This window comes from Plectropomus leopardus, chromosome 24, assembly GCF_026936395.1.
Source record: "Plectropomus leopardus strain MGB_pleo_1.0 chromosome 24, ASM2693639v1, whole genome shotgun sequence".
NCBI lineage: Eukaryota > Metazoa > Chordata > Actinopteri > Perciformes > Serranidae > Plectropomus > Plectropomus leopardus.
In genome coordinates this window covers 15685598-15709475 of record NC_142199.1, presented here as the reverse complement: position 1 = coordinate 15709475, position 23878 = coordinate 15685598, and the positions used below count along the sequence as shown (strand labels likewise).

At 40.2% G+C, this 23878-nt stretch overlaps 1 protein-coding gene across 4 annotated transcripts in view; it reads right to left on the bottom strand.

Annotated features, from left to right (window-relative positions):
* The window catches only part of kcnh7a (potassium channel, voltage gated eag related subfamily H, member 7a), a 98708-nt gene that overhangs the window by 4512 nt on the left and 70318 nt on the right, over positions 1–23878 (bottom strand). For 3 of the 4 annotated variants that reach the window (XM_088074434.1, XM_088074435.1, XM_088074436.1), the window contains 6 exons: positions 20596–20848; positions 17509–17717; positions 14418–14502; positions 11452–11733; positions 8129–8288; positions 670–859 (listed from right to left, as the gene is read on the bottom strand). In XM_088074434.1, the coding sequence (XP_087930560.1) occupies positions 670–859; positions 8129–8288; positions 11452–11733; positions 14418–14502; positions 17509–17717; positions 20596–20848 (1179 nt within the window). The remainder of the gene's footprint in view (positions 1–669; positions 860–8128; positions 8289–11451; positions 11734–14417; positions 14503–17508; positions 17718–20595; positions 20849–23878) is intronic. The other variant, XM_042512823.2, reaches the window with a different exon arrangement.

Sequence of the window (23878 nt, the reverse complement as noted above, 5' to 3'; positions counted from 1 at the left end):
CCCAAAAAACGGGGAGGGTCAAGTGGCCAGTTTCGCCAGCGGACGCTAGAAAAAAACTCATGGATTTCATGTTCAACTAAAGCTGCTACATCACTCTGTTTTTCATTTTTAGTGAACGTATTTTATTATAATGCTTCAATAAGCCGAATTGTGAGAGATTTTTTATTTGTTTTGACTGGGAATGTTAAAGTGTCAAGTCTTTGCACTCAAGTCCCAAGTCAGCAGCCAAAGCATAAACTTTGAGTTTCAGGTCCTAAACAAACCAGAATGCGCCTTACATAACTGCACTGACAATAAATTTAAATAATTTTTATTTCTGTTCTGTCTTATTGTATTATACTTGTCTCATCTTATTTATTCAGAACATTAAGGGACATGACATGATTTAATCTTTGGACTTGAAGGAAGGTGAGGTCATGAGGCCAAAGTTGCAAGTTTATTTTTTATTATTATTATTTTCATTATTATTATTAAGTCATCGTATTTGTGCCTTGAGTCCACACATCTGAGAATTAATTGGTCAGAGTTTTTAAAAATTGAATCATTATTAAATTCAGGAATAACCATCAAGGGGCTGCGAGTAATGATTGTGAGTGAATCTTTTCAATCTGTGGATCGTTTTCTTGATTGGACTGGTTGGCGTTGAAGCGGTTAAAGTGTCAGTTGTACCTGTGGCTGAGGCGGAGCAGGAGCCAGGCTGAGCTCGGTCTGGATGGTGGACACCGGCTGCACCCAGATGGCCGGCCTCTGGTACTCGGGGCTGGAGGTGACGGTGCTGTAGGCGGGGGGGCCCGACGCTGTCTGCCTCTGGAGGAGCTGCAGGATGGCCTGAATGTCCGAGGTCATCTGGGACTCCAGTCTGACACGTGGACAGAGAGGACGACATGGATTTACAGAGGAAAGGAAGATGTCAAACAGCTGAGGGGTTCCTGTGGTGAAAACTAACATGAGTAATAAATGATCAATGTAGTGAGTGCAGAGTTGATTGCTCGGATGCTGAACGCTCCTCATCAATACTGATTTAACTGCCGAAAGACAAACAGGTGATGAGCTGCTGCACACCAGCTCCCTGCACATCAGTCAGGGAGGGAAATGAGCAGCGTGCCCTCATCACACAGGAACACGTGAATAACAAGTCTGACCTTTTTCACTCAGTTAGGATGACATTACTGACTAACATCCTGCAGCAGGCTCGGGTTTAACACTCCACATTTAGACGACATGTCGGCGACAGAATAACGGGCATGCTCATTTTCACAGGGCTACATCGACCTCTCACCTCAGGATATTTGAAAATGGGCTTTCTGCAGCACCTATGTGTTATTTTTGCATATTATGTTTGAATATTTCTGCATACTGAGGTCCCTCTCCTGCATCAGAGGATTAGGGCTATGTTAAAGAGAGAAAAAAAGTCAGATTTTGAGAATAAAGTTGTAATATTATGAGAAAAAAGTCATTATGCTACAAGAATGAAGTCATAGTTTCACGAGAAAAAGTACACTTGATTTGAATAAAGCTGTTATATTACAAGAATACAAGAATGAAGTCCCAGCTTTGAGAAAAAGTCGTAATTTAACGAGAATAAAGTCATATTTTAGTCACAACATAATGAGATTTTGACGATACAATAACAGTCAGTGTGTTACAGATTTATTGTTGTTAGTTACAATGACCCTTAAAGGAATAAAACCAGGTTTTTTTTCATGTTAAAAGTTTTCCTACTGCAATTAGGACTTGAGAGGAGAGATTCTCCGTGATGATCATCATAATTAAAGGTGTAACAGTGTGATCATTACCAACGATAACTAGAAACCCTCAGAGCTCTCAGTGCGCCGCTCTCAGTGTCCCATCAGTCCACTGTGCTCACTGACGCTGGTCAGCAGCGCTTTGTGCTGTTAAGTGTGTTTGTGCTCTATTCTTTAGTTTCTGCAGTGACCTCATTTCCCCACGAGGATCAATAATTTCATCTCATCGTCTCTGCCGCTCGGCTGTCTGCCCGAAAATTGACATGACGGATTGTAACTTTTCCTCTGCTTTGTTCAAAGTAAAAAACACAAACCCAGGAGGGAAAGTGTATTTAATCTGTTAAAGAATTGTACGCCACGTTTCCCCCTTATATACAGTTGTGTAACACAGCGCTATCATTATGGGATGGTGTGTGGTCAATGCTCATACCAAACACTAGGGGGAGGCTCAGCCTTACAACTCCATGGTTTATAGTAGAGGAAATGCTTTTCCTCTACTGGAACATAGTGCAGCAGAAGTATAAAATAGCAAAAGAATAAAATTCAACTACCTAAAAATTGTATTTTCAAACAGTACTTAACTAAATGATCTAAACTCCACCCATGGGTTTTGATTTTCAGTGGGACTTCATCCCGATGATTGTGATAATCGCTGCAGCACGAGACTCAAGTAAATAAATTCAATAAGAGTGGATAATAAAGTTATCTTATGATGGAATTCAGTATTCCATCATCAATTCCTTACACAACACACTTACAACAAGAAGGTCCAAAGTTTGGCTTCTTTCACAAAGTCAGATGATGACAACAGCAGAAATTTGCTAAAATATCTCTCTACAAAACATGAGCTTAAATTCTAGTAACGCTGTGTGCTTGATGCTCTGTGCACAAGTGCCACTGCTTCTCAGCTGAACAGCACGCCTGTGACTGAGGGTACATTTCTGCTGGTTTACTAACATTAGAGCCGTGCAGGAAGGCGGAGCAGATTCTTTCTTTGACTGAGAAAACAGTTCAACAGTGGAGCCTTTGCACACCCAAAGCCACATGAAAGCCTTTTTCCAATCATTTCTACACTGTGTTAACACCCGGGGAGAATAAAAAAGCTGTGCTGCTGCTGAATACCTGTGGAGGTCCACTTATTTTACACACACACACACACACACACACACACACACACACACACACACACACACAACTGCTCAGGAATTCAAGAATCTGACCGATAAGCAGAATAGATAATGGCACTGGTATAAATAAAATCTTATCAGTTCCTATCCCTAAAAAAATGGCTGCACAATTACTTCAATATTAATCATAATAATGATTTTTGCTTCCCACTTTTAAATGAAGACAATTAACCGCATAACTGACTTTTAAAATGGGCGCTCCACTGTAAAACTCTGCTGCATATCAAATCAAGAGCTTTGCAGACTAACAGCCTTCACTCTTAAGTAACTGTCTGCTGCGCGTGCACCGTGCAGCTGCAGCCTCTGACAGACTTACCTGAATGTTGCCACTGCAGACGGGCTAAACAAAAATCAACCTTTAATAACCTTCATAATCTGTTGTGACATAGGAGAGAACAACTCAAATGTAAAGAGTGCATGAGACACCACAACATGTTAAACCACCTGACAACAAAACACTCTCTGCAGTACGATGAATATATGAAGGCCAACGAGAATGACGGCACAAACATTACCATCCCGTTACTGTTATTCCTCGGCCTTGTTCTGCATCGACTCAGACATTCATAACGGCTGCGGTGCGTCACAGCGCCACGACACTGGAAGATTTATGCGGCTGTAGGAGCCACATTGTGTATTTAGCCTCTGTTTGTTATTATTTGTTTAGGTTGCACATTAACTGACACAAAAGGGGGTGTGGTCTGACATTATTTAGACAAAGACTGGGAGTTTGGCTCTGATATTTTCTGTTGCCAGTATTTTAATAAACCACCATAAAACGCATCTCTGTACTTAATAAAAATAATTTTCTTCGAAAGAGTCACATTTATGAGACTACTTTTTGACTCTTAATGGGATTTTTTTTTTTCAATTGACAATGGTCGCTATAGCGGCAGATACTTATCCATTAACAATGCACTGAATTCACGTCAAGAAGAACCTTATTTGAAGTTTTATTTTGATGCAAAAATTTGCAGGGCTGCCAACTGAAAGTCACAGATTTGAATCATCAGTCGGAGACCCCTTACTCGCCTGAGATTGCTGCAAGTTTAGCTGACATGTTTTTTTGTGCTTCTGGGGACATTTTGGTCCCCAGATTTTGCTACGGAGTGACTGTTCTTAACTTTCTGGCTACTATTTGGAGCGGCAGACGTGTTGACAGTGGTGCAGAGGAGAGATGAAATACCTTCTGCTTAGAAGTGGCAAATGTGCAGCTCACAGAAAGAAGTTATTACAGCACAGTCTCTGGCTTTTGTTTGATATCTACTGTCAAAAAAAATGTTACTGTGCATTTATGACCTGTCATAAGTGCCGTTAGCTTGTTAATGTGTATGTCGCTGTCGCACTTAAAGTTCCACCGAGTCCATTTAAACTTCTAACTTTGCATTGAAAACACACCCAATTGTCAAATATTCATATTAAACAGCCACATATGATTTAACTGACCTAACACTTAATCAGGTACAGCCCTAAAGATCTGGAATGCAGCACAAAACTGAAATTAAAGCAGCGTTCTTTTTAAATATGAAAGTGAATAAAACATTTTGTCCTTAAAATCAATGACTAATCATTATAAGTTATTGTGATCTTAATATTGATGTAAATAAACATTATTTTGGCCATAAATGTGCAGCCCGAGCTAAAGATGAGACCTTCATATCTGCTGGAGAGTCTCTGAGGTCCAGGTAGGTAAAATCAAACACCTGCACTCTGTGTCATCACCTAATGCAGCAAGTTACATCACGGCGTGCAGAGTCTGAGATGGTGATTCACCTCTTTTCTCCACACACTCCTTTTTTTCAGTCCATCAGCAAAAAAAGGTAGCAGACACAAAGAGCGAGCAGAGCCTTCCTGGCGTAGAGGGAATGCCTGTTGTCGCTCTGCCAGGTGCCTGTTTGCTCTTTAGAGGACAATAAGTGCAAATAAACACTTTGGCTGTGGCCTGTTTGTGCAGAATGAGAGTTGGTGGTGCAGTGAGTGTTTCTGCCGCCTCAGACTAACACTCAGCCAAAACAGCTAAACGGATGACTGATGGGGACACTCAGTGGCCCACGTTTCCACTGGGATCAGGGTGCCCGATACTTCATCATTAGACCTGAGTGTATGAAGCCATGAAGGAGCAGACCGTTCCCTCCTCTTCCTCCATAATTGCACCAAAAACTTCAGCGTGACGTCCAGCGTCCCGACCTCACAGGATGACGTCGGCAGCCTTTGCAATGTGTCTGCATCTCGTGGCTTCCTGCTATAAATAGACAGCCGCTGACTGTCTGCCTCCCCCTCATCTGTATCAGTGCACCAGCCGAGAATCACACGAGCTGCTCGCACAGTCCGCTCTCTGCATTAATACAGCTGCAGCGGGCGACTGGCCTAAAATGTCTCCGTGCACGCTCTCAGCCAATTAAAAGCAGAATCACGGGGGTCTGCAGTGCCAGCTGTCAAAGACGACTTCATTGAAGTGAAGCTCAGGAAAAAATAAAAAAGCTTATAATAGGAAACTGAACATAAAGGTGTCTTTAGTTATCTAAAGGTCAAGAGCCTCATCTTTGTAAGAACACTGTCTGCGCTTCAGACTTCAAAGTTTAATTACGTATATTAATTTCATCCTGATCTATTTGATAACTGAAATTACAAAATGAGTGTTCTGCAGATTTAACAATGCAGTCCCGTAACATTAGGCAGGTTTGCATTCCGGATTTGTGCAAAACTTTGGTCATGTTTTTGTACTGTTGAAAAAACAAAATTGTGAGATGACTGAGTGATGTTATGCAACAATCCAGTAACCATGGTGATGGATGTTCAAAACATTAGCAGCTTCATTTCTATTGCAGCCACCGCACTAACCATCATTATTTCCAATCGAATGCGACGTAGGCGTGTTTTGCGAGCCATGATGGAAAGGCGAGCCTCTTATACATGGGAGCGGTCACGTATGAGGGATTTCTGGGAACTGATAGTCCACGATTTCCAGGAATTGTGGATTCAAAACTTCCGCGAGATTCGCTCAACTTTTTAAGAGTTATGTGATGCAATAATAATTCATGTAGCTGAGCGTAAAAACCTTTTTTTTTTTTTTTTTTTAAAATTGATGTGTTTCCATTCGACTGATTTTATATTCACAATTTTGATTTGCGCGATTTAAGATTCAATGGAATCCTGCCGACTGTCAGTCTCTATGTTAAAACCTGGCTCCTACATTACCCAAAATCCAAGTTTAGCCTGATATTTGGGTGTGTTGTGGTGCATTTCATTTGCACTGGGATGTCAGAATTTCCAAGCTCCAAGTCGGAAACTTTAACTGAAATATCCCCCGAAGTCAAAAGGAGCCTCACCAACCAAAATGGAAAAATCCAAGATGGCTGCTCCGCCCATCAACAGCAGTGAAAGCTTTAGAAATGAACGCTTCACTGGCACTTCTGTCTTATTTGTGTCTCATTACAACAGTCGTACACACAGTTCTGTCCAATTTGTCTATGAACATGGTGCTATGTGCAAAACACAGCGTAACACAGGGTTATCATCTGCTACTGCTAACAATGGCTAACCGGGCTACAACTAGTATTGGCAACTTGTACAGGAACACGGTTAACTTGTTAGTGATGTCATTTCCTGCATCAAACTCAGAAATGAGCTAAAATTATAAACACTGGGTTGTCCAGTCTATTAAAACTGGCTCCGTCTGACAGCCTGAAAAGTGGCATCAAAGAAATATCGATAAATAAATAAAATGCAGTGTGGAAAGAAAACTCTGCTGCTGTCAACAGCGTTACAGCGGAAAACTGAACTTTAGCTACAAATATGTACTGACCTATAGCCGACATATCATATCAGCCGACATGTTATATATGGAGGACTGAATCTGACAAAATCAAAAATCAATGTTTCAATAATTAAATGAAAATACCCAAAATTACAATATTTATTTAATTGCCCATTTTATTTGTCAAGTCATTCATTTTCAGATTTATTTGCCTATTTATTTATGTCCTATTTCCCACTTTGCATATAAATTCCCCTATTTATTTAATTTCCTATTTTACATATTTATTTATTCATTTTTAAATGTTTTTTTGTAGTTATTTATACATTTATTTATGTATTATTCATTCAGCAGCAGCCCACCCAACCCGTCGTTTTTTGTGTGCACGCTCTGACCAACACTGTCTTTCAAGACATGTTAAGTTGATCCATGCTCTTTGATGTCGATCAACCAATAGGCAAAAAGGGGGAGGCAAAAACGGAAAATAATATATAAATAAATGTATAAATAACTACAAAAATAAATACATGTAAAAATTAAGAAATAAATATGTAAAATAGAAAATAATTGGAAAATGAATAAATAGGGGGATTATAAAAAATGTGGAAAATAATAAATAAATAAACAAATAAATATATCATTGGAAAAGGGGAAAATGAACGAACTGCAAAATTAAATGGAAAATTACATGCAAAAACAAATAAATACATAAATAAAATGAAAAATTAAATGGGAAACTGAATAAATTGATAAATAAAATGGAAAATAAAATGGAACAATGAATAAATTGATAAATAAAATGGAAAATAAAGTGGGAAAATGAATAAATTGATAAATAAAATGGAAAATAAAATGGGGAAAATGATTAAATTGATAATTAAAATGGCAAATAAAATGGGAAATTAATAAATTGATAAATGGAAAAACAATGGGGAAAATGATTAAATTGATTAAATAAATGGAAACCTGAATGGGTAAATAAATAAATATTGTCATCTCGGCATATTCATTCATTCATTGACACATTTATTTACTTATTTATTTATTCATTTTTATTTTGTAAGTCTCAGTCTTCCATAGTTACATACTATACATTTTTAAAAATTCATATAAAAGCTTATAATCGATCCCTTACGTGTAGCGTGTGACCGTGCGCGGGCTGCTGTAATATAAGGTGATGGAGGAGGCAGACACTCCACCTGTGCCCAGTTTTCTGTTGTACTTCATAAATGAGGGCCCTCATGATTTTCATACCATTATTTGAAACAATCATTTGATGGGATTTAAGCTGCATTACATAAATGAGGTCACAGATCATCAGCTCCTCCATCCTCACAGAAAAACATATAAACCTCTGTTTCCCCTCAGAGATCAGCTGTGTCTCTGGATGTTAATGAGGCAAACGTGTGTGTGTTGTGAGCAGTGTTTCCTCTCCTCACCTGTTGAGGTGCTGCTGCAGCAGGTCCAGCCGTTGCTCCACCTCTCCGTAGGTGAGGTCTGTGTCGCTGTCGTCCTCCCCGGCTGGCGTCTCTTGACACTGGGCTGCCTCCTCCGCAGCCTCGTCGGGACGCTGACGCACCCACTCGTCTGCATGGAGCTCTGGAGGGGGGAGACGTGAGCAGACAAACACACACACACACACACACACACACACACACACAGGGTAAGTGATGTGCGTTATTAAAACAGTACCTCGGGGGAAGCATCTTCCTGTGTTGTGCCCTCTCATCATTTAGCTTTGCTAAGCTCTGATCAGCTTAGAGCCTCCTGAATCCGAACAACTATCCTACAGAGGAAAACACTCATCTGACCCCGTCCACAATCACACCCTCAGCGGGATTTCTGCTCCCCTCCTTTTGGGTTTCCGCAAGTGATGGCTGGAGATTAAATTGGCATTTCCTGTATGTTGTTCTCGCCGGGCTGAGGAATCAATATCTCTCTGCTCTCCGCTTTGGCAGAAATCCTCTTATGGCTGCAACAGCTGAATTATGGGATATTAATATCAAACCAGTTTCCTCATCTGAGCGCCAAATCACGCTGAGTTTAACTTGACAGTTAAAATACAGGAAAAATGTTATGTTCCTGCGTGCAGGAGCTTTGTTCACGCAGGATGATTTTATGGAGGTTTAAGCCAGCAGAGCGGCTGCATCTTCCGACAGGAGGTCACATGAGGTCAGGCTGCAGACACTTACTGGTGTGTTTGCTCGACATGGAGCAGCAGGCAGACTGTGAAAGCGAGGATTTCTCCCAGAGCTTGCCTGGGATCTCCATCCCAGATGCAGCTTTGTGTGGATGCGCTCAGTCAAGCCTGCTGCTCCCCCTGTCTCCACTACACTGAGACCTGCAGGGGGATTTTAGATCTCTTTACTTGTTGTGTTTGGATGACTGTGCAGCGTCACAGTGTATGTCAAATAAACAATTAAAAACACATTTATGTCTCTAAAAAAAAGATTTTAACATGACACAACCAGCAGATACAATAATGTCAACAACACGATTTTACCTAATGTTTCCTGTAAATCCTTTTTTTGGTCGTGACCTACGATCACAAGGGGTGACCCCGGGCGTGCTGCTGGATATAATCCTCTTATGTTCTATTACTGAGTGGGTTTTAGGTTTCGCCGTAATGACACATAATCCCTGTTTGGATTTTTAATAGGTGTGACATTCCTCCTCTGGGGCTTAGGGATTTTTGGGGGTTTTTATAAATTAACTTCAGAGCCAATTACCATTCCAAGAGGAAAACTTTTGAGGACGAGCTTTTGGATTCAGAGGAATTTTCATGTCTGTTTAAAATAGATGGCAATTTGCTTACAAGGAGATTTCAATTTTTTTCAGCGGGACTGTATGAGGCTCTTATTCAGAGTCAGTCTATTATATAAAGTACATGTCAGTCAGCACGCCAGCAGTTTGGAGAGCGCAGGAGTCTGACATGGAAGCTGAGCCGTGAAAAGTGACGTGGGATGGGGGAAGAAACAAAACATATTTTAGCCACTTAAAATAAAAAAAATCTCTATCATTTTAAGTACACACTATACTGAGTTTTTCACTGCTTTGCCTTGCTGTCAAACAAGAAAATAACGGCTTCAGTTCTCCATTTATGCTCTCGTTAAAGCCACCAAACCCCACAGACAAAAACATTAATTTTGGCTGGCTGAACACTGGAGCTGCTGCTTTCGATCAGTTAGTTATTTTTTGTTGTTGTGTGACTTTGGTGAATCTGTACTACATTTTTTAAATGGTACAGTTGCATATTCGCACAAAAAAAACACACCTCCGAGGCGGTGGTGGACCAGCAGCTCCTGTAATCAGTGATGTTAATTCACAGTTTTTCTCGCTGTAGTCTGGCTTTGAAGAGAGCAACATGATGGCTTCATTTTTCAGTTGGAAATCACTGACATTAAGGCAAAGCAGTGAAAAAACTATTGATTTTCTTAGGTGGATATAATGTTTTGTTGCTAAACCCTCCACAGCAGTACATTCAGGGTTCATACATATTTTTACCAACACATTTTAATGAGTTCTCCATGACTGAGGCAAATTTTCAAGACGTCACATCCTCTGAAACGACCAATGATACTTCTCATTGGTTCTTTTTCATTGTAGATTTTTTATTTGTATTTTTTCAAACTTTTTTGGGTGATTTCTTAAAGACAAAAATTTGCTATTTTTTTTAAAATTTTCTCTTTCTTTTTAAATGTATTTTTAGCAATTTTTGAGATGAAACAGTGTTACATTTTCATATCACGATTAGTGACCAAAATCGGCATGATAATCAATATTATCGCGATAATTTTGAAATATGCTGGAAAATGTTCAAAAAGCACTGATACACACACTGTGCTCGTGACGATCAGGCTTCCCCGCATCGCGCAGGTGTGTGTGTGAGACAGAGACAGCAGCATCAGCTGCACAGAGCAGCAGAGTTGTGCGCTCCTAAAAACGCAGCAGAGACTCGCAGCAGAGTTTAATATGGGACTATTTTGGCACAAACATTTATCCACCAGTGTGGCGTACAGCCCTTTAGAGGTTTACAGTTTTTACTGTGATTTCAAAGCATGTTGAACACACACGTTTATCAGGTTAATTATAATTTGTATGATATGACTAAATACTGGGAAATTTCACCGCAATTGCCATGACAACCGGTAACCATTACATCTGTATTTCGAAGGCATGTTTTCTTTAGAAATCGCCAAAATCACACAGTTTATCATCGTCTCAAAGTGTAAAAACAAATATTGTTGGATTTTCAGATTTCCAACAGTTCTTGAACAAATCAAGTGTTATCATACAGGTTTTTGAAATCAAAATCCATGACTTTTCCTAAACGTTCAGGGTTATGTAGTTTTCCAGAACTTTTCCAGGCCTGGGTATTACTATGAACAAATTCTATGACTTTTCCAGGTTTTGACTGCACACACCCTGCACATTGCTTTTCTCCAACCTTGTGCTAACTGACATTTCCTGTAGTTAACACACTGTCTATGGATAAGTACGTCATACAAAAAAATCTTTATCGCTTTAAAAATCCCAAACTATCTCTTTAATACAGATGGAATTAAAATTGCCTCCTCTTTGTGAGATTGATTGTTAAGAATCAGTTCTTTTATGTTTGGAGAAAAAAATAGAAAAATCTGTTTTGGAAAAACATTTATCTAAATGACAAGGGAGAAGAAAAGTTTGGAATGCAGTTTATATGTACTTGATCCCAAATAAAACCCATGTTACTAAATAAAAGAATGAATGTTTTTACCATCACCTTTATATGTCTGATTCTGCATGTTGTCTCCAGCCTGTGCGTCTGCAGCGCTGCTCAGCCCGAGGCCCACAGCGTGGTCCCTAACCACCGGGTAACCCAGCACACCAGAACACAAGGGCCTCTGCTCCTCCTCCTCCTCCCTGCCTTCTTCCTCCTCCTCGTCCTCCTCGTCCTCTCCCTCCTCAGCGGACTCTCTCCTCTCCTCGGCTGCCGAGGAGGCGTAGATCTGCCTCCCTTGCCTGGTGTCGCAGTAGGTGGCCGCCGGCTCCTTGTTGTGCGAGCCTAAGGGGAGAAATGGTAATCAGGAAATCTGCTGGGGGAACACCGCCTGCTTTGCTTCGACGTCCTCTGGGGATGTCAGGTAGTCTCATTAAGTCTGACAACAGGTTGCGAGTGTTTTGCTTCGGGGTTGAACTGAGGACAAACAATGTTAATGGAGAGTTTAGCTCCTGAACTACTCGGGATGTTTAATGTCATGCAACTGACACTCACTCCACACGTGTGTTTACAAGTGCAGTGTGACCAACAGTCAATGAAGAACGCTCCTGTTCATTAAACAGCTCATGACACTGAACTCTCCATCCTCACACCTGACGGATGCAGGCAGGATCTGCCGGCTGCTGGGCTGTGAAACGCTCTGTTCAGTACATTCTCTGTCCTCGCTTGTGTTATATCGGGAGACGGTGATACTGTACTCAGATGGCTTGTAACCATGGTGACCAATTAGATTTGCCTGAATCAAAGCCAAACTGCTGAGCGCTGCTGTGCGAAGGATCTGTCTCCAAGTCCCAAGTCTCTCGGCTGTTAGAAGTCAAATTACAACTGTTTCCACGGTGCAGGTTGCTCTGTACACTCTGTACACTGTCATCTGGAAGCTGAGGGCAACGAGGAGGCTGCTGTGTTTATCTACAGTAGAAGTGATCTGAAGACAGCTTCGAACCAGAACGCACATGTACCAGGGCTCCACACACCACACACTTACGCACAGCATTCAGGGTCTCTCACACATTCATTCATTTGTGTCGGCCTGCCGCGACCATTTTTGGTGCACTGCTGGAATATACACAGTGTTTGGATATGCATTGCACCGCCCTTTTAAAACGCAGAGTCCACTGTGGGCAGATGGAGCAGCACATCAACAGGCGCAGTCAAAGTGAAATTTACAATTTGCACGTACAATTTGAACTGTGCAATTAATTCTCAGCTCCACATACACTGGTGCATGTAACCTAAAATTTAGGATTTTAATGTTAAATGTATGTTCCGAACTAGTATGATAAACAACCACAATTTTTTTAAAAAAAAAGTTCAATTCTTGATATATCAGAGATGTACTCAACTACATTTGTGTTAAAAGTGCAGCAGTAAAGGGGAGCCCCTGGGGAAGGTTAGCTGTCAGATTTATTATAACATTTTTTTGGCCTGAAGTGAAGCTAAGCCTTAAAACTAGCCTGGTCAAGAGGGGTAAATCACCATGGTAACTTAGGTCAGACTTAATTTAATCTTCTTTATGAAACAGAACTCCCTGTAGATAAGCCTGATTTACTGAAGTAAGCCTGGTTTAACTGGTAATCTGCTATTCATGAAACACCCCTCTGATGTAACCATTACTATGGATATTAAAGTTCAGCAGGGAGAATAATTGAGTATACCTTTGGGAGGTTAAGTGGGCACTTGCAAATAGCAGCAATAACTCAAAATTACTCAAAATGTAAATAAATTATAATTAAACCCTCTCCACCTGACTGAAGTGCTTTAATCAGCACAAAAATGATGTTTAATGTTGTCAAAGCAGAAACATCAAACTTTATTAATCCTTAAATTACTATGATCGACTCTGACAGTAAGTGTTGTCCAAAGCTGCTTCAGACTGTATAAAAAGCTGCTCGCTAACATCATAAAATCCTGCAGCGTCTGAAGGCGGCTGGATGTTGATGTGTTGATGAATCTGCAGCCTCTGACGGGAGAAGTGCTGCACCAGAGCACAGTGACAGTATGCGCAGCTGGACGCTGTGTTTACCTTCATTAAACCAGGTGCAAACGACACCAGGCTGCTACTACATAACCACACACACCTCTGCAAACAGACAAATCAGCTGGAGCTCTGCATTCTGTTAATTATGTGTCAGATCATCACCATTGCTGTGTGTCAAAGCTTTTCAGCTTTTTAAAAAAACAGTATGTTCATGGATTATTCTTGAAATGAATCAGGATGATCCCAGATGTGGAAGCGACACCAATAACAGTCTTCATAAAGGTATTTGTTTTATGTGTTAGGATCTTAATAATTGTCGCAACTATAAATTAAATTTGAAAGATGAGTTAAGTGTCTTTCAATCACTGGCACATATCGTTACTGAAATAATCAGTCTTACACCCGAGCACACGCCATCGGAGGGGAGTATTACGCATATTACGCATGATCTTTTATGTAGTTTTCCTGTCTTAATACTCTTATGAAGGGTGCAGAGGGACTAAGATGTTAGTCAGCTCAAAAAATATGTTGTTAAAACTTAAAATATTAACAGGAAACAAAGAGTAGGGTCTGAAACCCTTTGAAACCTGAAATGACTTGATTTCTCAAAAAAAACTTGAGAAATGACCCAAAAATTAGTGAGAAGTTAATAAAAAATTACAAGAAATTTCCCTGAAATTAGCAAAAGTAAAATAACAAAAGCAAGACTTTTTTTTCAGTCTAATTTTAAATATATAATTATAAATATACATTTTTCAATATTTTTCCTTGTCATTTAATATCTTTTAATGATAATCTGTCTTCTTTTTAAAGGCTCATTTATAGGTCATTTTTTGTTACCTTTTACTGATTTTTTTTTTGCAATTTGCAGGACATTTTATAGCATGTTTTTGAGAGAAATCAAACCACTTTTCTCACATTTTTAAAAGATAAAAAGCTTTAAAAAAGGTTGATGGTACAGAAGTGCAGTGGTGATGTGTGTCATGCTGACCTGTGGAGGTTTTCCTTTTGTAGGACACTCGTCTTCGGCACTCGATGTCATCCACGTTTGAATCCGCCGCATGTGTGCATGTTGCCTGTAAAAGACAATGTATGATCAGAAGAATGTAATATAAAAACACATACTAATAGATATAGATCAACGTCATTGTCCACCTCAGCGGAAATATGTCCTTGGCTTCTCTCAGACATACAAACACATTAAACAATACACGACTGAAAATGAACAAATATACAATATACCTGTAAACAGGAGCAAAAAGCAGAAATATAATAACAGAGAGCACATTTTACAAAATGACCGTGTTCCCTGAGGGAATGAAGGACTTCTTAAGTGTCCTGCAACTGATACTGAATGTCATGGATCAGAGTTATCTGCAATTATATACAGATACACACACACACACACACACACACACACACACACACACACACACACACACACACACACACACACACACACACGTCTAATGTATCTGCATAATGAAGTGGCTGACTTTGCTCTAGTCACCTCTGCTGGTCCAGGATCAGATTTTTTTAATTCATTTTTTCATTTTCTCATTTTATTTCGAACATGTAATGCGAAATTACAACAATTCCAAGAATACAAAAGACAATGGTGGTTTTGTTTCCACTTCTTCAGAAATATATATTAATAAAGTTCTCAAAACCAAAACCATATTAAAGTTTTACATATTCGAAAAGAGGCAGGAAGAAGCGTGTGCTTATTTAATCCCACCCCTTCTCCATAAGCAAGTCCCTGTATAATATAAACCCCCAGAAACAGAAATAGTAATACTACTGATAATAATAATGATAATAATAAAATAATAATCTTCAAAGTATTTAAAAGGAGCTGAAACACTGAGCAATGTGACTGTGGATTATCATTTATCAACCTAAGCGATCGGAAACGTGAAACACTATTTGTTTGTCAGGCAAATCAAGGTTGATATCAAATTCGATTGTGATATCTTAAAGGATTAATGTGTAGGATTTAGGGTAATATACTGGCTGAAACTGTACATAACTACTATGTTTTCTTTAGTGTATAATCACCTGGAAATAAGAATTGTTGTGTTTTTGTTTCCTCAGAATGAGCTGTTTATATTAACGTAGGAGGCGGGTCCTAGTTTATGGAGCTCGAATGTCTGAATCTTCAGTTATCAGAGAAAAAAGACGGCTTCACATTAGCATGTGTTGGACCAGCCGCTTGTAATGTGAAACTGCTTTACCCAGTGTTTAAAGCTGTTTTAATCGACTGATTTGTTTGTTTTAGAGAGGGAGAGACCTCTGAGGATAATTCGTCTCCCGATAAAAACCTCCTGAATAATGAAAACTGAAGGAATTCTAGTTGGGAGAAATTAGAGATGGTTGCTAATGCCACTAAATCCCCCTAAATCTCACACATTTCACCTTTAAGGTAAAAAAATCAAACAAACCACAGTCTTTTTGCACAGTGTTTCATTCCCACTTTAAACAAACAGGTGAAATTAAAATAGAAACGGGGGGAAGACAGAAGCGTTAGGTGTTATAGATTTTATTTTAAAGCTATTTAATCAGGATTATGGAAACCAAGAATGTTCATTTTTAAGGAATTAATCTGGTTTTTAAGTTTGGTGCAACATGGTTTCAAACTCATGACTAACTCGGGTTTTAAACTTAATCCTCATTGGTGCCTAAAGGAACATGAACTCCGGCCTGTCTTGTCGGAGCACCATGTAGCTCCTGTTTTTGCTGTAATCCTACCAGAACCCTGTCTTGTGTCTCCTCTGCTCTGTCTCCCTCTCCTCTTTCCAGTTCTCTGAATAAATAACAAAAGGCCAACACAAAGTGCACTTCCCGCTCGCTTTAAAAGATAATTAAAACAACTGTCTAATGTGGGTTCTCGTTGGTTTAATGTCACATCTTTCCACTGCTCAATTCATCATAATTACAGCCTACATCATGTCCACAGTGTCCACCCCACCCTTTGAGCCTGACTAACGCTCTGTATCTCTCACTTGTCTTCTGGCCAACGGCAGATTAAAGAAAAAAGTCTAAATTAGCCGTCGTGCTTTCATTCCCTCAACCATGGAAATATTGAAGCACTAAAGAGAATTAATAAGAAAGACATTCATACGGTGGAGATGGACATGGCAGAGATACGGTTCAAGAAAAGGACTGCTTCATTCGAGTTAATGGTCCCCACACACAGCTGTCCTGCTGTGCAGCGTGGACACTTAACTGGCTTTGGCTGGGGGCTGCTTTTGCAAAATGACAGGAAGCCAGGGGCCAGTTAATAAACAAACAATACATGTAAATAATGAATTAATTCACTTTTCTTTTCTTTGCCGAGACATGAATCCAATCGCTGCAGTCCCACACAGGCCAGGGGGACGCAGGGGTGTTTCTAGGATTTGGGGATCAGGGGTCCACTGGGATCCTCCCCTGGCACCGTTTTTAAAAAAAATAAAAACCTATATTTGGATTTTTTTATGCACTCTGGTATTTTAATATGTTCATTAAAAAAATAAAAAATAATCGCAGTGTGAATGAATTGAATGAACTGGTCGGTGGGATTTCTTTCACTTGTAACTGCAAATGCGGCAATATACAGATGTGGTGGCGCTGTATCGTATCACTCCTGTAAACACGAAGGAAACTTGATGAGAGGATTATTGTCTAATGTTTTAATATAACTGTGTATTGCCAGCTGGCACTTACAAACACAGCTGCCGATGGGAGTTTGCATTTGTGAATGCAGCTCAATGCAGTTCGGTGAAGTTGGAAAGATATTCACAGATTCAAATTTCCTGGAACAATAACTAACTTTGGGCCTTCCCCAAACCACCGCTACACCCTCTCCCTACTCACTTCCACTGTGCGCTTAAAGGCACGGTGCACATGCATGTGTGTCCGCATGATAAGGATGGTACCACCTCCACCTCGTTCTGAGCCACTGCTGTACGGTAAAAACTTGATTTTACGCTTAGTCTTCATCCATGTCCCTACTTCATTGATATTTCTAATTGCTAATATTTATTTATTTATTTAGTCTAATGAGAGACAAAAACATGTGGTGGCACTTCGATGCTTATTACCTTGGTTTGCTTCTCATCACGGAGGTCAAAGGTCAGCTCCAGGTTTGTGAGGAAGTGGTCTGCGAACTCTGGATACATGTCCAGCACCTCCAGGATCTCCTCCCTCTGAATGGTGTGGAGGTCACAGTAGCTCAGCGCTCGCACGTCTGCACAGGATTTCCCCGGCTTGGCGAACAGGTGGATCATCTCGCCGAAAATGTCGTTCTTGCCTTTAGTGGGGGTGAGAGAGGCAATTAAATAATAATAAGTAAGCGACTCCTGTTGGCTAATCAAGGACACGAGCCTTTCTCCACATCTATTCTCGGCTTGTTACGAAACAACGTCCACAGTTGCTGCGAGTATGTGCTGTTGCTGGACAGTATGTGGAACAGTATGTGGTGACCTATAAAGAGACGGGCCACCTGGCAGAGGAGCATGACAATGTTACAGAGGCTAAAGGGTGTCTCAGTTTGCTAAAAAAGGATTTACACGATGTCCGCATGGAAGTCACACAGGCTGAACATTCCCATCTCCGTCTGTTTTCGTGTAGGTGTAATGACCTACATGGGATGGCCACAGGGTTTGCCATGCTCCCTTATTGGAGTATCCGCGTTAAATCAGGGATTATTGAGCTCCAACGTGTTCAATGTAATGAAAATAAAGATAAATAAATAAAGTTGCTTGAAAAAAATGTGTACAATATATAAATGAAAGAAAAAAATGTGAAATAAGTGATGGCTAAGCCCCTAAAATTCACCAATATACAGTCTAAAATAAAAGTAATAATTAAGAATAAATCAAAAAATAATTAAAGTGATTTCAGTAGACTTGTGTTGGGTTGTTGTTGTATTGTTTGGTTGTCTGTGGGCACATAGAGCTCTACGACTCATCATCACTACTTCTTCTTCTACAGTATTTCATACTAAAAAAAAAACACCTCTTTGTATATACATGTGTATCTGCAAATCAACTAAACTAAAAACTGAAATTAATTAATTTCATTAATTATTATAAAATAATATTAAAACAACTGATTCATTCATTGTGCAAAATTGTCTATAGTGTTATTTTCAGTAACCAAATGGATTTTTGTGTATCTATTAACTGGCCACTTTGAGGCTCTGCACAGGAATAAAATCTCCTCAGATCTAATTAATTATGAAAACTTCAAACACTGCTGCGTATTTAGTTTGTTGGTGTTTGAAGATGCTCACATTTATCTTGTTCGCAGCACTGAGCCATGTAATAATTATTTCCACCTACTGAACCTGCGATCATAACACTATCGTTTCATGTGTCGTGTAATGAAGTGTAGTACGCGACCACGTGACAGCGGTGTACTGTGTATGCAGGATAGTGTGAAAATGGAGTAATCAGCAGTTGTCCTTGTGTAGCAGAGAAAATGTGCTGAGCTGTGAGGAACCTACAACTTCAGCGCTCGTGCCTCTCGCTCATCATGACCCCATTGTGTCGCCGTCTTCTCCAAACCTTATTGGCTGCATGAAAACAGTCATTAAGAGAAAAACTTGTGCATGGTAGTTTTAGTAGGATACACCTGCTGGCTGCTGGGATGTAAGAGGATGAGAGGGTGATGTGATTACATTCAGGTGCCTTTGATAATGACTCCTGTGACAAAGATCTGCATCACACCGCTCTGGCTGCAAACTTCCTCTCTCCCTCTGTCACTTCTCTCTGAATTCTTCTCCTCTCCAGTCGCTTGTCTTTCCTTTCTCCGCTGCCCACTCGTCCAGCTTGCCGCCCCTCCCTGCTTCCATTGTCATCCATCTTTATTTGAAAGCAATCATGCTCTCTTTTTTCCCCATCAGCACGGATCCACTGTTACCCTCGGCCCACCATGTGTCCTCCCCCACTCTCTTCTGTCCGCTCCCTTCATCTAAGACACGACAGTGAGGCGGCGGCAATCACTGCGTTCTTTGAAGTAAGTTATTACAACATGCCCAGTAGGGATCACAGCTGCCAGCCCAGCCATATCACAGCACAACGGCGCCACCTTCATTTAGCTGGCCCACCCATGTCTCCACTAATGGAGGTGAGTTGAGGCAAAGCTGAGCAGGCTTGAATGACAGGACGATCACACGTACGCGTCTGTGGTTGTGTTTGAAGTGTGGTTGGACTCCGTGCTGGCTCGACAACAGAATAAACTGGGCTAATTAGACATATTTCTCTGGACAGGATCGCTGAATGAATGCTGCTAAGTTGTTGCGTTATTAATGTGCACTGGCATTCCTTCCGTCCTAAGACCTGTTCTCCTGCAGACAGACAAACTGCTGGATGCCTTTTTAAATGTCTGCGTGTGCAGCTGAAGGTATGTCGAGTATCTCGTTGACAGTGGCTCAGTTTATGGATGTATGTGACATCTAATGTCGGGGACAAAGGGGAGGCAAGGGCATCTTCATCATATAGGAATGTGAATGTTTCAGTGCAATCCATTTACTTTAAATACAGTAAATGGACAATAAACCCTTTGAAACCTGGCGAAATTGGTTTGATTTTTTTTTTGTTGCAAAAATATGGGGCGAAGGCAATAAGAAACTTAAGACATGGCCCCAAAAAATTTGCATGAAATTATCTAGAAGTTACAAGAAAATTACATGAAAATAAGAAAAAAAGTATCGAAACAAAAAAAGATAACTTCCCCAAAAAAGTGCTTAAAATTATATAAAAAAATGAATTAAAAAACAGAAAAAATGGAATACCTTTTTTTAAAAAATTCACCTGTTCCTGCAATTTCATTGCAAAAAACATGTCCAAGAGCATCCATTGCAATTTTTTTAAAAGCCACCTTGAAATCTGGCATTTATAGGCCACAACAATGCCATAAAAAACCCACAAAATCCTAATGGGCTGAATATTTACTCTACAGACATGGCAGTGGTATCGCTCTCCCTATTCAACCCAATGAGTGTACTTTCCAAAATTTCAAACTATTCCTTTAAATACAATAAAAATCAACAATAAAACTGCAGCCTTATTCACCATAGTTCAGTTTTTTCATTGTACCCATCAAAGAATTTGGCAAAAACAAAGAGATCATTTCAAACTCATACCAATCCATAACCAAATCACAGGTGATGTTAGTGGACCTACCTAGGATTGCCACTACGACGTCGTCTTTGAGGATTTCGATGGAGCCGCGGGAAACAAAGTAGAGCGCCGTGAGGACATCTCCGCTGTGGACAAGGGTGTCTCCAGGGGGCGCGTGGGTGGTCTTGAACCTCATGGCCAGGGCCCGGAGGCAGCCCTTTGTGGCTCCGCGAAACGCCTTACAGCCCTGGAGGAGGTTCTTGTTGAGGTGGAGGCAGATATCCGCCTGCAGGCACTCTGGGAAACCCTTCAGGACCTGTGTGTGAAACACGGGTCAAAGCAGACGAGACGGAGGTCAGATGTTACATCGAAGCGGTTTCTCTACAAGCTGTCAGAGCTTTGGTGGATGATTTATAATGCGTGTTGAATTTGGAGGTTGCAGTTGCAGGTCAAATTTTTCCAGAGAAATTTTGGTACAATTGCCACTTGTGTTCTTTCCTTCTTCTCGAAACCTATTACACCCTGCAGTAAAAATAGCCTGTGATGTCTTTCAGCACGGAGCTACGATCGACTGTTTTACCGAGCCTTTCAGCAGCTTGAGCAGCAGATGAGAGACAAGACAGAACATTTAGAAACCGAGAAGCTGCAGATCAATGACAGCACAAAGTGAAAACACAGGTTCAGGATTTATTATGTCTCCTCTGTCTGTGATACTTTAGCACATTTTGAAGTTGTTGTATAAGAGTTTCACTGCCTTTATGTACTAAGACAACCCAGTCACCAGAACAAAATCGAAAAAAATATATTACTTTTGCATGTTATCATGTAGCTGATAGGTTCAAACTTTACAGCTCATCGTTGTGTCCAAGTGAATGTTTGTGCAAAATCTGAAGAAATTTGAGGCCTTGTTGAGCTATCGCGGTCACAAGAATGAGCCAGACGTACGGACAACCCCAAAACATAAAACCGACTGCTTCTCACGGCACTATCCCAGCAGAAACGCAGTGATGTGTCTTAAAAAACGACTGCTTTACATGGCACTATCCCAGCAAGAAACGGAGCAGTGTCTTGGTATAAAATTATTACCGGTGACTAAAAAGCTGCCCGACACAAAGCGATGACTCACGAACAAACAGTTTTGTGTTTTGAGTGCAGTGGAGCGCAGCTTGGTTGGCGTCCCCAGGTGTCAATTTTCAGATGAGAAAATCAGCTCATGTACTACGTCACTTTTAAAACGATGATATGACACGTATGAAACATACAAATGTAACCAATCTGTGGTTTGCAGAAACACGCAATGCCAACATTTCTTCAGGCGACTGGGCTGACTGAGATGATGAAACTCTTTGATCCAAAACATTGTACATGTGAGGCCAAACAGCAACAATATTTAATCTTGTCTATTAAAACATTCCTCAAATCTCTGACCTATGTTCAGATGTGTAGTTAAAAAACAGAAATAAGTGTTAAAAAAGTTGACTCAACTGTGAAGCTTCAAGCATTCCTACCCATCCAACCAAGTTATCCTGGGAGATGCTGAAAATACACTATTTGGAAAGGTCATTTTAACATTAACTTTAACATTTTCAATGTTAGGCCTTCCTGATTCAAAAAAAAAAAAAAAGACTGAAGTAGTAATAAGACTTACCCTTTAAAGACAAAGATACAGTGAGCACTGACAACACAGCTAATGATCCCGGGACAACGTGAACTGACTGTAAAGGACCACAATTTCTGTTCAAACTTTAACACCATCACAGACACTGGGAGGTGAGGAAAAGGGGCTTTGAGGACACATAAGGGACAACTGAAACAAAAAAACACATTTCTTATCTTTGTCATTTACACATAAAATACAATGTGCTAATGACACGAGCACAACGAAAGAAATGCAGCCGGATCTGGTTTTCTGGCTCTAACAGGCTTTTTTGTTGCTCGGAACAAAAACTGATCAGTAGATTTGGAAAGGAAAGACTGAACAACATTTGGCAAGCGCAGGTGCCATTGCCGAGCGTGCCGCCAAGCCTCCCACGGTGGGAGGGAAACCTGGCAGCGCCCGGCGAGGCTGTGCCCACTCTCACAGGCGTGATTCACTCTGTCTCTAGTACCAGATGAATATCATGGGGTTGTGTTTGAATACACAGATTTCATGCAAAAAGGGACCTCGAGGCAGGCCACGTGCATGTCTACCAGACAATTAATGTGGCCTGCGGGGAACTTTGAGTGTCCTCTGCAGTAACTGGCATGCATAAGTAGATACTGTAAATCTATCACAGCAGCTCTTTACAGTATGTGTTCGTGTATGAAACAGATAAGACACTGAGGGAACAGTAACATGCACGTTTGGGGCACTAAAACAAGGACATTTTCCAACTCGGGAACACTTTCTATGAAGACCACATGAAGATCTATAATGTATTATGTGGGTGTTCATAGTGAATTATAATGCATTCATAATGCTTTATGACTACACTCATAAACACACATAAAGCTGACAGATGCACTACATGAACAGTCATAAAACTATATGGATGTGATTTATAATGATTTATTAGTATTAAGTGTCTTACGGATACCCTTGACTAGTTCTGAACTAGAGGTTGACTGAGGGGGCTTATAATGCATTATACATATACTTACAGGGGATTCCCACAAGCTAACATTAGCTACAAGAATGCTGAAATGTGCGGTTAGCTTGCAAGCTAAAAGCAAACATTCCAACTGCTAACCTAGTTTGCAAATAGTGTATGGTAGGTGATAAAAGGTTATAATAAAGCATAGATTCTTATAAAGGCATGGCAATGCATTACACTTTTCAGTAAAAATTATGATGAAGCATACATTATTATGAATGCATCAGTATGTACCTTACTTTATTTATTGATGCATATGTGTTATGTACTTTACTTAAGATATTGCACGACCTGTTATAGCACATTATGAGTCCTTACTACAGTTGACTGCTGATGTGTGTACAGATGAGTATAGGTATTTATGATGTATTATATGCCTTATTAGATGTCGGTCAACCTATACTTTATAACTAGTCAAGACACTTGATACTTATAAATCATTATAAAGTCACATTTATAATGTTTTATGACTGTTATGTGTGTTTATGAGTGTAGTCCTATAGCATAATGAAAGCATTCTAATTAACTATGAATGCGTTCATAATGCATTATAGATGTGGCCTTCTTAGAGAGTGTTACCTAAAACTTTAATGCTTTCTGTTACTTTTTGTACAAAAAGCTAAATGCTAACGACTCACTCCACTGCTAGAATGAGACACAGCTAGATGAGGCTCTACCACTGAGGGACATTCATATCAGCATTAGTTGTGTTA